This window comes from Trachemys scripta, chromosome 5, assembly GCF_013100865.1.
Source record: "Trachemys scripta elegans isolate TJP31775 chromosome 5, CAS_Tse_1.0, whole genome shotgun sequence".
NCBI classification, from domain to species: Eukaryota; Metazoa; Chordata; order Testudines; family Emydidae; genus Trachemys; species Trachemys scripta.
In genome coordinates this window covers 827,031-842,776 of record NC_048302.1, presented here as the reverse complement: position 1 = coordinate 842,776, position 15,746 = coordinate 827,031, and the positions used below count along the sequence as shown (strand labels likewise).

General features: G+C 41.3%; 1 protein-coding gene across 1 annotated transcript in view; it reads right to left on the bottom strand.

Annotated features, from left to right (window-relative positions):
- TNKS (tankyrase) overlaps nt 1-15,746 on the bottom strand; it is a 291,341-nt gene that overhangs the window by 238,218 nt on the left and 37,377 nt on the right. The window contains exon 3 of the mRNA XM_034770778.1: nt 4,261-4,356. Within this exon, the coding sequence (XP_034626669.1) occupies nt 4,261-4,356 (96 nt within the window). The remainder of the gene's footprint in view (nt 1-4,260; nt 4,357-15,746) is intronic.

Sequence of the window (15,746 nt, the reverse complement as noted above, 5' to 3'; positions counted from 1 at the left end):
AGGTGCGTTTGTTGCAGGGTAGGTACACTCCGTCCCAGGTGCCGGGTCACGTATGGTGAGAAGAAGGGGAAAAATCTGCACAGCAGCCAGTTAGGTCCTGTGTTCATGATCCTGACTATAAAACATGGTAGTGCAGCCTAGTGGCTGAGTCAATAAAGCAGCCCTTCTGCTCAGAGCAGTGTGGCCTAAGGGCCAGAATCCATACAGGTGACCCTTCCACTCAGGGCAGCGTGGCATGATGGCCAGAGTCAGTAAAGCAGCCCTTTTGCTAAGGGCAGTGTGGCCCAATGGCCGGTGACAATAAGCGGCCCTTCCAGCAGGGCAGCATGGCCTAATGGCCTGAGTCATTAAAGTAACCCACCTCTGTGGGATTGCATGGCCCATTGGGGAAGTGGGGCGCCACTTAGGGGTATATGGCACCCAGGGTAGGGGGACTTGGGCCATCCCAGCTCCTCTGAGTCCCAGCCCAGGGCCCTGGCGATGGTAGGGGTGCTCACCACCAAGTCAGTGGGGATCCTCCCATAACACGCTAACTGGCTCCCCACTTCACTCACTGGAGAAAAGTCTAAGTCCCCTTTCTCCCTCAGCGATGCTCCACTGTTCCCCAGGGTGTCTGGGGTCGTCAAGTGGCGTAGCTCCTGCCGGCACAGTCCCTTCTCTGGGCTCATTAGGCAGCCTGGAGTCCGCCTGGACTTCTGTGTGCCGTGGCTCTGTAATCAGGGCCTGTAGCAGCTCCCTGGAGAGAGCCTGCAGTCTGCATCCTACCCCTTCAGCAGCCCGCCCAGACTGAGTTGGGCTGCTTCCTTTTATACTTTGCCTCCAGGCTGAGCATGCTCAGCAGAGTCGGGGGGGGGGGGGTTTCCTCAGCCTGCAAAGCCAAATTAACCTTTTCGGGACTGGTGCAAGGTACACCCTGTCAGAGTGATAAAAACCCTTCTTCAGTCAACCTGGTGGAACAGATAGAGACGGCTGTACTTTCCTAAGAAAGGCATAAGAGTTTAAAAAATTTGAGATAACTACTGGCATGAAGTGTGTGTCACTGCAGGGATGACTTGGTTACTTGCAGAAGGAAGGGATGCTTGTTTCTGAGTGTAGGTATCAGAACACAATTTCCCCCCTCTAGATGAATATACAACTATTTTCAGGAGCCAAAACTGGATGTTTACTTAACTGATGTTAGAGAAATTAAACAGTTTTAGACTCAGTTTCAATTTTAGAGCAAACTTTACAATGCCATTTCCATCATAAAATTGGTCCCTCATTTGCATTGTGTCTTCTTTGTACAAAAACAATTTTAAGAAAATGTATTAGAAGAGAAGCTGGAAGTCTTCCCTGAAGGCCTTGCATTATATACCCTTCCCCCAGTCTGAGAGACGGGGTGGTAAATACATTTTCCTAGTCTCGAAGATGAAGAAAATGGAATCACTGTGGATGTGATAATTGCCGCCACTGTGCTTAATATTGCTGGGAATGCAATCTACATGGGAAGAAAGTACTAAACTTCCATTATTGAGCAAATGTAGGGTTTTTCTTCTTTCATAAATCTGGCTGAAGTATTTCTTTTATGACTTAGCCACTGTATTAATGACTTCTCTATTCACTTTTTCTCTTTAATTTGTAGTTCACAAAAAGTTCACCACAGAAGTTTACTCCCAAAGCATGTATCAATGCATAAAACTCATTGGGTAAATAAATGAGCTTGTAAGAGGAATCTCAGTCTCTCACTATGCAGCAGTGACCATATTACACATATGGACACTTAAACCCTACATGAACAACAGCAATAAATCAACATTGCTTTAATAAGTGAGTTCTCTAAAGGTACAAGCATAATGAAGGCTTGGCTGAGTTTTCAAATACACTTGGCATTAGTCTAACTCTGCTCCCATTAAAGTCAGGAGGAGTTTTATCATTGTCTTTAAGAGTAGCAGTGTTAGTCGAACATTGAGCACCTCCAAAAATATCACCATGCAACATACAAATACTGTAAATGAAGTATAATCTAGTACTCATCTCTCTAAACAATACCTTCTAAAACACTGTTATATCTAATCTCAGAGAGGATGCCACTGCCAAAGGCTAACATGAAGCTGGAGCCACCAAAATTTTCTGTCAAATCTCTAAGTCAGAGGAGAGCCCCTAAAGATGTAGCACACTGGAAATACATGGGAAAGCAGACACTTAACAGAGAAGATATGCAGATGAATAGTCTCCACAAAACAAAGTCACTAATAAGTTCTGATTTAGGTGGATTCCAGCTACAACATTTTTAAACCTATTAAGTCTGTTGTATGCCAGCTGAAGGTGTGATGCATTACCAGTGTATACAGCTAGGGCACAGATACACAATGTATAATGAACAGGAGTACTTGTGGCACCTTGTATAATCTAAGGGCCAAAATGTAGCCAAGAGCCACCTTCAGGACAAAACTGAGGAACTGCAAGCTCTCACTGCTAGTGAGACTAAACAAAAAACTCATTTTATTAATCTAAAAAGGAAGAGTACAAGCAAATTTGGATCTATTTATATTTGAAGTTTATATGCAGCTTCAGTGCAGACCTTTAGCTTCCATCAATTTGTCAAGGTATCCCTCAGTACTGCAACAATTGGGCACTCCTGTGCTAGGAGATAAGGAAGAACAATTGAAAGCTCCATATTTCAAACTATGCTTAACCCAGGGAGAGTCTACAGCCTTCCAGAAGGCCACTTCCAGAGCATACACACTTGCTACAACAGACTGTTCTCTTTTTCCAAAGGCACATGGGCTTGATCCAATGCCCACTGAAATCTGTGAAAAGATCCCCATGTACTTAAAATGGATAATGGGGCATGTCATAGTTAGCAGTAAATTTAGGAAGAGCTTTTGCATAGGTGATCTGACACCTGAGGCTGGCCTTAGGGAGAGCCTGAAAAGCTGCCATTAGTCAGTGGCCCCAAAGCAGAAAATTTTCAGTGTTGCTTGTAATTAAATTTTCCATTCACATTAATCCCTTCCTAGGTTGTTTATTTTAAAGTTGCCTTGATTCCCACATATATCCTACCCGCATGCAGTGTCTGTACTACCTTAGTTTTTATTAATTGACAAAAATCAGATTAACCTGATTAGCACAGTTAACATTAATGTTAACAGTACAGGAATTTCTTTAAATTTGAGGCAGAGTAATTAAACTAAGTCATGTGTTTAAAGAGCCTTTGTTCCACAAACACACTTGGTTCATTTCAAAGCTTCAGATAATAATGCATAACAGTGTATTGGGAGAAAAAAAAGAAAGGGGGAAAATATTTTCTGACCAAATGTGATGGGAGCTGTATTCTCCCTTCCTAAACATAAGGATGCAGAGAGAGAGACACAGGTTTTGTATTAGCATATCAACTACAAATTAACTGGTCAATACAGAAGAGGAGGGAAGAGGGCAAAGATAAATAAAACACTAGGGGAAAAAATAGCTAGTCATTGACAGTGAGGGTCAACTGCTGAATCTCATCCCCAGCCTAATTATGCTTTTATAGCCACATTTATCTCCTTCTAACCTCTATTTCCTAAAACTCATTTAAAACAAAACCAGCACAAAATGCATATGAACTTTGGACATATAACTCTTCCATAGGATACTAATTTTTCATGTTCATTGATTTTTAAAGTAATTAATAAGTATTATATATAAAGATACAGGTATATAAAAATAACATTACATTGGTAAAAAATAATGTGTAAAGTATTCTTTAATGATTAATAGCCCACAGAATTCAGAGTCACCCATCACTTATATCTAAATGGCTAATGATGAGGAGGAACAGCAGCACACAAATCCATAGCAAATATTGATTTAAGTTATAAGGTAGCAGGTTACCTTTCTGCCTTTCTGATCACAGCTACTATTACAGTAATACAAATGTCCTTGATTGTTTTAAGACCTTCACTGTTGAGTAATTGACTTTTTTTTTTTTTTTTTTTTTGCAGGGGATGGAGGCTGCAATTCAACCCATATGAAGGCTAGTGATAAAAATGCAGTGAATAATGAATGATGTTTTCTAATTACATAATTCTCTCAAATAAGTGGAATAAGCAATTCAAACCTCTGGAGGCATGGCAATTAATGGCAGTTATATCAACTCAATAAGGAACCTGATAATGACACATACATTTTTGCTGTTTTTATGCTAAAGAAAAATGAAAGGCAGTCAAGGTTTAAGAGGCTGAAGTGTTATATACCCAATGAACTATAGAAGACAATTCAATAGAAACTTATGTCTCTTACCTGTGAGTACAGCTTTTGCCGAAGGATCTGCCAGGTCCAGCGCTGATTTCCCATCGGTGTTTCGAATGTTTGGATCAGCTCCGTGCTGCAGCAGCACTGTGCAGGGAAAGCAGAAACAATATCTTACCTCAGGGATACACAGATTATTTACTGGTAAGGGTCGCCTCGGCATGGTGTAGGCATAAACACACATTGCACAATTTTCCCTTTTTTTTTTTTTTTTTTTATAAATACACTGCAGCAAAGGATCCTCTCCTGAGTAAAGCTAAGTTGGCAACTTAAGGTATAGTAAAAATCACATGATTTAGCATCATAATCATGAAACCTGAATATTTTTCAATATACAGTGTGGTTCCCTCCTACAGGCAGCTATCTGGGAAGCTGTGTACACACTGACTCACACTGTGAAATATGCTCACTGTGGAACCTGCTCTGTCTTTACTACCGCTGTTGCTGCTGCTGCTCCTTTTACTGCTGAATATCCAGATCCTTCTATCTCAGAACAGTAGTAATGCTCAAGTCTTTTAGTGGCTCACCATTTACAGAGAAATCTTACCACAACATACTCTCTGTGTCCAAAAAATGTAATAAGTAGGGTAATATGTGCTACTCTGGTACCCTGCAGTCTGGATACTCAGAAGTTACTGCCCTCCACAATATTTTTTTCTGCTGAAACTACTGAAACAAAAATTCAATTACATAAAAATATTTAAAGCAGAGAGCAGTATACAACCATATGGCATGTAGGATATTGCAACAGTGAATTACCACATATAAGAGCATTTGCAAGAAACTAGAAATGGATATTCCACACTTAACCAATCTTAAACAGAAATAACTCTACAATAATACAGTTTGGACCAAGTATCAGAGGGGTAGCTGTGTTAGTCTGAATCTGTAAAAAGCAACAGAGAGCCCTGTGGCACCTTTAAGACTAACAGAAGTATTGGGAGCATAAGCTTTCGTGGGTAAGAACCTCACAAGTCTTGCATCTGGAGAAGTGAGGTTCTTACCCACGAAAGCTTATGCTCCCAATACTTCTGTTAGTCTTAAAGGTGCCACAGGGCCCTCTGTTGCTTTTTACAGTTTGGACCATTTACTTTCAAGACCAAAACATTTCCTAAAGAATGGGATGACAAATAGTGAAGTCCACACACCAACATCAAATATTAAATACCAGGAGCCCAATTGTCCACTGCCCTGCATACTGCACAAAGTAAGTAAAATGCTACCAATTCTGAATGACCATTTTATACCCACTTTACACAGGTGTGAATGATAGTAGAGTGTCCAAGACAGTGAAGAATCAGTCTCAAGGACACTATAGGTAAGAAGAAAGGCAGGTATTTGGGGCAGCTCAAGCAACAATGCTCGTCATGAAGCTGCAAGACTACAATGGATTTATGATGAAAAAGTACTGGGAGGTATTTCATCTTGAAACTGATAAAACGCCAAACATTAAACTGACAGGATTCCAGAAAGAGAAAATTAACTGATCCAGCACTAAACCAACTAGTCAGTAATAATCATATCTACCCAGTGAGAGATTCTTCAAAGAAAACACCTGCTTTATTACAGACTGAGCTAGGAGCACCACCTACACTGAAGTTTGTCCGACATGTCCCCATAAGACGACCCCGGTTTTAGTTGTTTATAACTTAGCCTAAATAATTAAAGTTTAGCAATTTCCTATGCCAGGCTTCTGCCTCAGTCTTAATTTTTGGGTGAAAGTTTCAACAAAAATAGTTTGTCTGTATCAAAGAATGAGACTGAAAAAAGATGTTGTTTTGCCCATGTTAAACCCGTACAGCTGTTTTGTTGAAAAGCTCCAGTACTTTCATGCTTTAGAACAGGGACCTGAAAAGTGGCAGGGGGGTGTGAGTCCTGGTGTCAGATGTGCCTTTTGCTGTTCTGGGCAGGAAACTCAAAATTTGGCCACGTTATGAGCCTTTGAATAATCTTAGCACATGCTCAGAAGAAACTTCTTAGCGTTTCTCTGCAACTGCTGATCCTGGTAGCACCAGGCAGAAAAAATGAGGAAAGAGAGATAGTGTGCACTGTCAATGCTCCCCCCACTAGGCCCAGGTATCATGGAGGAAAAAGCAACCTGTCTCAGATGCAGAGGAGACAAGACCGTGACCTAGGGAAGGGAGTAGATTGGTACAAGGAGCCAGGGAAAGGGTACCGAGACTGGGAGCTAGAGGGGAGAAGCAGAGGGGAGAATACTAAGAAGCGGGGAGATAAAGAGAGAGGTCAGATGAGGAGGTTGGGGGCAGGGGACTGGAACTCACTAGGCAGGAAGACTGAGACAAGGAGCTGGGGCGGGGGGAGGAGGAGGAGGCGGGAAGAGATTGGAAAGGGGTTAGAGGGGACACACAACCAAGACCCCAAAGAGGGAGACTGGTAGTCAGGGTTTGGGAATGGGAGGAGCGGGGAAGCAAGTGGAAATCTAATAGGGCGTCTGCTATGGGAGAAAAGGGCTAGCTGTGTCTACACTGCCACCTTCAGCGCTAAAACTTTAGTAGTTCGGGGGGGTGAAAAAACACCCCCCTGAGCGACAAAAGTTTTAGCGCTGAAAAGCGCCAGTATAGACAGCGATAAAGCTACCACTGCTCGTTCAGGGTGGTTATTTTTTATTTTTATTTTTTTTAATCGCCGGCAGAGCTCTCCCCTGGCGATAAAGCGTATCTACATTACCCATGTCACCACGCTGCCGCAGCTGCGCTGTAACGTGGGCAGTGTAGACATACCCCAAAAGTGTGATGGGTGGAGTCGTCGGGGGTTGGGTGGGGTGGGTGTATGGAGATTAGGATTGACTTGATTGAGAGACTGGAACAGAGACAGACTGGAGGTGACAAATGCAGAGGGGTCTGTGACCACTGGAGTATACTCCCTATTCTCGCCTCTAGAACCTGAAATGGAATACAAAGTTTCTGAGTCTGCTCTGCTACCAGCAGACATCTGTGAAACCCACTGGCAAAACGCTTCTCATTGCCCTCTGGTGCCTTAATCATGAGACCATCCTCCTGTAGTCTTCTACCTCATTCACCACACACCTTCCAATTTCAGCAACACAAGGCAGGGGTCCTACAGACAATTGCCTCTTTTACTACACAACCCTGATTCATTCCCAGAGCAAGTCCCGTCCTGTGCACTGTATGAGGCAGGGGTCCTTTGGGGAAAAAATTTAGTATGCAATCACATAATTAAAGACTGCGTCATAATGCAGAATTACTGCTGAGTGAAAATCCCATTTTGTAGCTCCACAATACAGAAATATCACTAGATAGTATCCCCTTCCAAATTTGTATTTAATTCAAACATTTTTTAAAGTCTGGCAGTGAAAATACAACAGGTATAAACAATACCATTACCTAGCCATTAGACCTTTTCCACAAACTTTTGTAAAACAAGTACAGAACAGTTTTCTTTTAACTGATCCTTGATATAAAATATGAGGAAATCAAAGACCCTCAACCTGAAAGAAAAGAGCCCATGGCCATATTGTGAACTAGTGGCAGAGTCAGGGCCAACTGAATTTCAACCTTATGCTCATTCTACCAGCATGCACCACCTTGCTGTCAAGAACTGCTGAGCATCCACAACTACTATTTACATCAGCTACAGCTGCGAGCAATCAGCACTTCTGCAAATCAGGCATCAGATGTTCCATGTGTTGGGAAACCAGAAACAAGGAACCGACAGTGGTCAACTGTGAAATTTTGATCTAAATGACTCATCCAGCACACCCTAGAAAGTCTGGGGCCCAGCCAGGAATGGAACAAAGTTATACACAATTGGATCACTCACAGCATCCAAGAGCTATCTGCAGTCTCAGTACAGGAATACAGCATTGACTCATTCAGAATGTTATCTTAACTATCAAAGAATTTCCACAATCCTGCAAAAACTAATGGGGACATCAGAGAAGTGATGGTTTGGTGCACTGGGGATACTAGCCAAGAGAGGAACAGGTATTTACACATCATGGGCATAAATTCTTATTGTCCTCTGCATTCTTTTAGTACCAATATTTCTCATGAGGATTTTGTCTGAGCCAGGTGATGTCTGGAAGTACAGAAGTGGCTACTGGCCAACAAAGTGTTAGTGTTTAGCAAGATACGTGATCCAGGAACACCGAAGTCCCTAAGGTTATTGCTCAAGTGGTTTTCAGATTACAGTATTTTTTTCCTTAATTGGGATACATATGAAGTAATTTTACTCCAAATGAGTTAGTTTTATTGTTCATAAAATGGATTTAATTAAATTAGTCTTCAGCATGTTTTTCTATTGTACACTTTTAGCTCCTTTTGATTTTGTTCATTTCTCTTTTTCAAATATTTTAATTTCATTAGTATTAATCTGTGGTCAATGCTTCATGTCCTTCCCATTCCCCATCACCTACCTCCTTTAGTTTACTCTCCATTTTTTCTTTGGTGGGAGGGAGCAATGGAGGGAGGGGATTTTCTCTTCTCTTAGGGTATACAGCCAAAAAAAAAAAAAAAAAAAGACGTGGTAGCGAGTCTCAGAGCTCAGGTCAATGGATTCTGGCTCACGGGACTCAAGCCGCAGTGCTAAAAATAGCAGTGGAGATGTTCGACCTCGGGCTGCAGCCTGTACTCCAGACCATCCCCCCCTCGCTGGGTTTCAGAGCCTGGGCTCCACCCCGAGGCCAAATGTCCACACTGTTATTTTTTAGCTCCACAACACAAACACAAGTAAGTGGCCCAAGTAAGTTGATCTGGGCTCAGATTCGTTACCTTGGGTCTTTCTCTTGCTGTGTAGACATTCCCTTAATTACTTCCATCCTATTTCCCATCTACCCCACCCCTCCCAAAACCTCTCTCTCTAGCCACCCTATTTCCCCAGCAGGACAGAGAGAAATATTAATCTAATAATCTGGGCCAGTTTCACCCTGAGGTTTGGAAACACTACGGCAACCACAGCAAGTACTGTGAACATATTTCTAACTGATTGGGAAAGGGACTGCAACACGTTCTAATTTCATGCAATACAGAGAATCTGAGCCACTGATCTTTGTTTGCTTAATATTTTTAATACTAAAATCCAATTTAAAGCTATTTTTTTAAAATGCTTCTAATTGGATGAGGCCTTGTATTAAAGTTTTAAGCAAAGATCATTTTATTAAAAAATCTTTTTAAAGCGATATCTATAATTAACAGCTAAATATAAAGCAGCAACAATAAATTTAGGTCTGGAAGGGACTAGGAGGTCATCTAGTCCGTTCCTCTGCACTGAGGCTGGATTAAGTATACCTAGACCAGTGGTTCTCAATCTATTTACCATTGTGGGCTGCACCTCTCTATGTGTTATGTGGGCCGCACCCACACAATGTATATACTAACTGTATGGCCCTGAGGATGTCACATAGGCTGTGTGCTAATTGGGGTTGAGAACCACTGACCTAGACCATTCCTGGCAGATGTTTCTCTAACCTTTTCTTAAAAACCTCCAAGGGCAGGGATTCTGCAACCTCCCTAAGTAGCCTGTTCCAGTGCTTAACTATCCTTATAGTTAGAAAGTTTTTCCTTATATCTAACCTAAATCTCCCATGCTGCAAATTAAGCTGATTTCTTCTTGTCCTACACTTGGTGGACCTACAACCAATCACAGCCCTCTTTGTTAACAGCCTTTTACATATTTGAAAACTGTTACCATGCCACATGACCCCCAAAGTCTTCTCTTCTCCAGGCTAAACATGCCCAATTCTTTCAACCTTTCCCCATAGGTCATGTGTTCAAAGCCTTTCTTCACTGTCACTCTCCTCTGGACTCTCCCCAATTTGTTCAGATCTTAGAGAGTGGTGCCCAAAACTGGGACACCATACTCCAGTTGAGACCTCACCAGTACTGAGTATAGCAGAACAATTACCTATGACACATCTGTTAATAAATCCCAAAATATTTGCCTTTTTCACCACAACATCACTCTGTTAACTCCAGGAGCTCAATCTATTCAGTTTAATAGAGAGAAATTTAAAGAGTGACTTGTCACATTTTGTAAGTCTGTACGCAGGGAACAGAAATTTGATAATGGGCTCTTCAATTTAGCAGACAAAGGTATAACAAGCTCCAGGAGGGAGGGATAGCTCAGCGGTTTGAGCATTGGCCTGATAAACACAGAGTTGTAAATTCAATCCTTGAGGGGGCCACCTAGGGATCTGGGGCAAAATCAGTACTTGGTCCTGCTAGTGAAGGCAGGGGGCTGGACTCAATAATCTTTCGGGGTCCCTTCCAGTTCTATGAGATATCTCCATATTAAAAAAAAAATTGAAGGTAGGCAAATTCTGACTGAAAATAAGATGCAATTTTTTAACAGTGAGAGTAATTAACCATTAGAATTTACCAAAAGTTGTGGTGAATTCGCCATCACTGGCAATTTTTAAATTAAGATAGGATTTTTCTTCTAAAACATATGCTCTAGTTCAAATAGGAATTAACTGAAGGAAGTTCTATCGCCTGTGTTACACAAGAGATCAAACTAGATGATCACATTGGTCCCTTCCGGCTTTATAATCTATTAATCACATTTACAGATAACAGGTTGAGATTTTACAAGAAACTAAAATCACTTTACAGCCTAGTGACTATTTCAGCTCTCTCACGCAAACTAGAATTGGTGTCTTCTCCCCTACCCATCAATGCAATATGATGACTCAGGGAAACAGCATTGTCAAAATGCAATCTAGCCTACTCCTGTAGATCTGTGAAGGTGGTGACATTTTTGCCAAATGCATTTTGAATCACAGTATAAAATTACTCTCTACTACTTTTCTCTAGAAGATAATACCTACAAGGGATGCTGTACTTTGTTAACCCAGGACCTGGTAGCACATAAATCTAGGTACTAGCTCTGAGCACCATATATTCCCAAACTATATTTCCCTCAGCATTTTGAAAGCATCCAAACAATACACTGCACCGTGGCGGGCCGGGACCGTTTGTTTACCTGCCACATCCACAGGTTCAGCCGATCGCGGCTCCCACTGGCCGCGGTTCGCTACTCCAGGCCAATAGGGGCGGTGGGAAGCGGCGGCCAGCACATCCCTCGGCCTGTTCTTCACAGTCTGCTTTGGTCTTAACTATCTTGAGCAGTTTAGTATCATCTGCAAACTTTGCCACCTCACTGTTTACCCCTTTCTCCAGCTCATTTATGAATAAGTTGAATAGGATTGGTCCAAGAACTGACCCTTGGGGAACACCACTAGTTACCCCTCTCCATTCTGAGAATTTACCATGTATTCCTACCCTTTGTTCCCTGTCTTTTAACCAGTTCTCAGTCCAGGAAAGAACGTTCCCTTTTATCCCATGACAGCTTAATTTACATAAGAGCCTTTGGTGAGTGACCTTGTCAAAGGCTTAATGGAAATCTAAGTACACTATGTCCACTGGATCCCCTTGTCCACGTTTGTTGACCCCTTCAAAGAATTCTAATAGATTAGTAAGACACGATTTCCCTTTACAGAAACGATGATTGTCAGACACAGAGAACCATAAACTGTTGAGCAATTTTATTTTTAACTATTGTTTCAACTAATTTGCCCAATACTGACGTTAGACTTACCGGTCTGTAATTACCGGGATCACCTCTAGAGCCCTTTTTAAATACTGGCGTTACATTAGCTAACTTCCAGGCATTTGGTACAGAAGCCGATTTAAAGGACAGGTTACAACCCTTAGTTAATAGTTCCGCAACTTCACATTTGAGTTCTTTCAGAACTCTTGGGTGAATGCCATCTGGTCCCGGTGACTTGTTAACGTTGAGTTTATCACTTAATTCCAAAACCTCCTCTAGTGACACTTCAATCTGTGACAGTTCCTCAGATTTGTCACCTACAAAAGCCGGCTCAGGTTTCGGAATCTCCCTAACATCCTCAGCCGAGAAGACTGAAGCAAAGAATCCATTTAGTTTCTCCGCAATGACTTTACCGTCTTTAAGTGCTCCTTTTGTATCTCGATCATCAAGGGGCACTACTGGTTGTTTAGCAGGCTTCCCGCTTCTGATGTACTTAAAAAACATTTTGTTATTACCTTTGGAGTTTTTGGCTAGCCGTTCTTCAAACTCCTCTTTGGCTTTTCTTATTACATTCTTGCACTTAATTTGGCAGTGTTTATGCTCCTTTCTATTTGCCTCACTAGGATTTGACTTCCACTTTTTAAAGGAAGTCTTTTTTGAGACTTAACTAAGTAAACACTCAAGACCTGAATTCTTATCTATAATTGGTAACAAATGAAGGTTGCTTGTAATCGGAGTTCTTCTAAATGGACACTTCATGCTCACACTTTTGGGATGCAGTGGCAGGGTGCAGCTCAGATGGTGGAACCTAACTAGCAGTGCCCATTAGAGCACTCACACACCCTTCGTATCCCTCCCAATCTGTTCCTGAAAATTCTAAGGGCATGGCTATAAAAGGGAAGGCATAGCACTCAGACCCCCTCACTTCCTTCCTCCAGCTTTTTCAGAACACAAATAGTTAAGAATCCAAAGAAGGGAAGGTGGACAGGGAGTGTGAATATGTGGAGTCCATTTGAAGAATGCCGGTGTTATCGCAAAGGTGGGACTTTAATTAATTAAAGCATTAATTAAGAAGCAACTGCAATACTGCTCTCCAAAAGTGGTCATCTGATCTGAACTCTTGGTCCAGCAAATGCTGCTTCATGAACGGAACTTTGTGTTCTACCTATCTCAATTATTAGAATATATCTAAGACAAGAAATTGAATTAGCCTTAGCTCTCGTAGAATGGGATCTTAAGCCAACAGGAAGGGAAATATTAGCTAAATGTGTACACTTCTAAAATACAAGAGCTAACCTATCTAGATATGGTAAGATACAAACTCTTGGGGAACCATAAGCTTTCTGATTCTATCGAGATTATATGTTACAACCCCTTTGACATCTAATGAATGCAAACTTGCTTCCCTCTTTGGCCTTATGTGGTTTAAGGGAAAAAAATTAAGTTTATGAATTGACTAAGGTAGATGTCTGAAACCATCCTGGGAAGAAGCCTAGGGTGAAGACCATTTTATCCTTATGAAAAACTGAATGGAGGTGTCATGCTGTCTGGCATGGCTCTCAATTGAGTGTGCCAACCTCAGGTCAGACTGTCAAGAAGCAGGGCAAAAACCCCAAAGTGGTTGTATGTTCTATAATTAGATTTCACCATCCCAGTAACAAGTGTGAACTCTTAAAGTACTGTAACAGTATTACCATAGGGTCAGACACAGCTGACAGATCACTTTACACCAAAAAACAAAAAAAACACCACACCCACAATAATATTCAGATTCCTCCCCATCCCAAAGGACTTGTCATTTACCACAGGTTGATTATACTCATATCTCAAACCAAAGACAATGCTTGTAGCCAATCTGGTAACAAACTAACTAACTAAAGGTTTATTAACTAGGAAATGAAATGAGACGTTTTTTTACAAGATTAAAACAGGTAAGCATACACACACAAATGCGTTAGTGTCAGGTTTCAAAAGGGAATAGAAACTTCAATAGTAAGCAGATTGCACATCCTTTAGGGCTAACCCAGGCAAAACAGCTGGGGACTCCTTGCTTATGCTTAGAAATCCTCACCCCTCAGAGTTCAAGCAACATAGGAATAATAAATTCTCCTTAACAGACATTTTTATTCCCTCTCAACAGCATTCAAGTTGTGATGGGACAAGGGCTTGGGTGCACTCCCTCTTCAGGGCTGTGGGGGACGCAAAAAAAGTCTTTTGTCTACAATGGCTTGTCTGATGTCTGTAATCCTTTTTGTTGGGGGAGAAGATAACACCTATTGTGGTGAACTAGCATTTCACACTTGGTAACGCTTCTCCCTGGCCTGTGAGGAATTTACATTCTTACGAACATTTTTATAGTTACAGAACAAATTAAATTACCTTATAACATGGGTGCGACACTGTAGAAAAAGAAAGATTACCATGCTTACACTAAGGTATCAACACTGTTGCACAATTGCGATAAATATTATACAAAGTATGCCTTGTAAGATATCATTGATAAAGTTATGATCTGTTGCACAATATTATCCTGTTTATATGTGTGTATTATCATTACATATGAAGTAATGAATCTTTGCTATGTGTCTGTATCTCAAACATGTTGTGTTCCGGGGCAATACCCACAAGACAGATTTACATCAAGACTAGCCAGTCATGGTAGATAGGCCCATTGGAAGAGTTGATTCTCCTTAATTGCCCATCCCGAGGATGCCCCTGTGAGCATATAGACAATGGAGGCCCAGTGACTCATCAGGGCACGTAGAACACGAGATCCCTGACTCCATGTTTGAGACAGTAACTTTCCAGGAACATGGACTGGGGGGAAAAGGGGTGTATAAATTGGAGACTGACATCATCCCTTTGCTTCTTTCCTGCTCCACATCTCTGGCTTATGATTTCTAACAAAGGGAAGCTCTGAACAACGGACTGAGGAGCCCCAAGCTTTTGGGGGATCCAGAGAGACTTACTACAAGCTAGCAGATTAACATCACTGCTATTATCCTGATCTACAAACTCTGAAATCAACGGTAATGCATATGATTCATTTTAACCTTTTAATAACTTCCTTTTTTATATTAAATATACCTTTAGTTTACTAAAGGATTGGCTTTCAGCATAGTTTGTGGGCAGTTTTGGGGTAAGATCTGAAGTACATTTTGACCTGGGATGTGTGACTGGTTCTTTGGAACTGGAAGAACCTAATACATGTGATTTTTGGTTTTAATAATTATTTCTCACAGAAGTCAGGTTTGTCTGGGTGGTGCATGAGAGGCTACAGGGCCTAAAAGGGACTGTCTGCAACTTCATAATAATTAGTATAGTATTTTGGAAGCACACATTTGTTACTGGCTTAGTGAAATCTTATGATAGAATATACGACCAGTTTAGGATATATGCCCTGTATTCTTGCAGTCTGACCCGAGATTGGTGCTCTTAGCTGTGTCCCATACCAGGCATTGTGACAATGGGATACAGATATTTTAAGTAGGATTAATACATACAGCATCCTACAAGCATTCCATGAAGTCTAAACATATTCTTATAACTCAAATACCTATTTTAGCTATACTAACAGGTGAGCCAGGCTGGTTTCCAGCTATCCATTTGTCAGTGTTCAGTGAGACCTGGGATCTTTGCATGAGCTGGCACCTCATCTGCCAGCATCACAGGAAGAGTACCCATTAGGACTTGAATTCATTTATCCGCCATGCTGATGTGATTGTGATAAGGAAGGCTATTTTATTTATCAATTAAAACAAAAATTGTTCAACGGAGACATCAATTTGAACATTCATCTTGGAAGTACTAAATCCAGGTCCAAATTAGGGATTGGTGTTTTACTGGGGGAAATAAATTAAGGCCTGTTAAAAACTGTTTGATGACTAAACAGACTTCTCAAAATCAGATGGAATACTGATATACATACTCTAAATCAAAGGAATAGATGA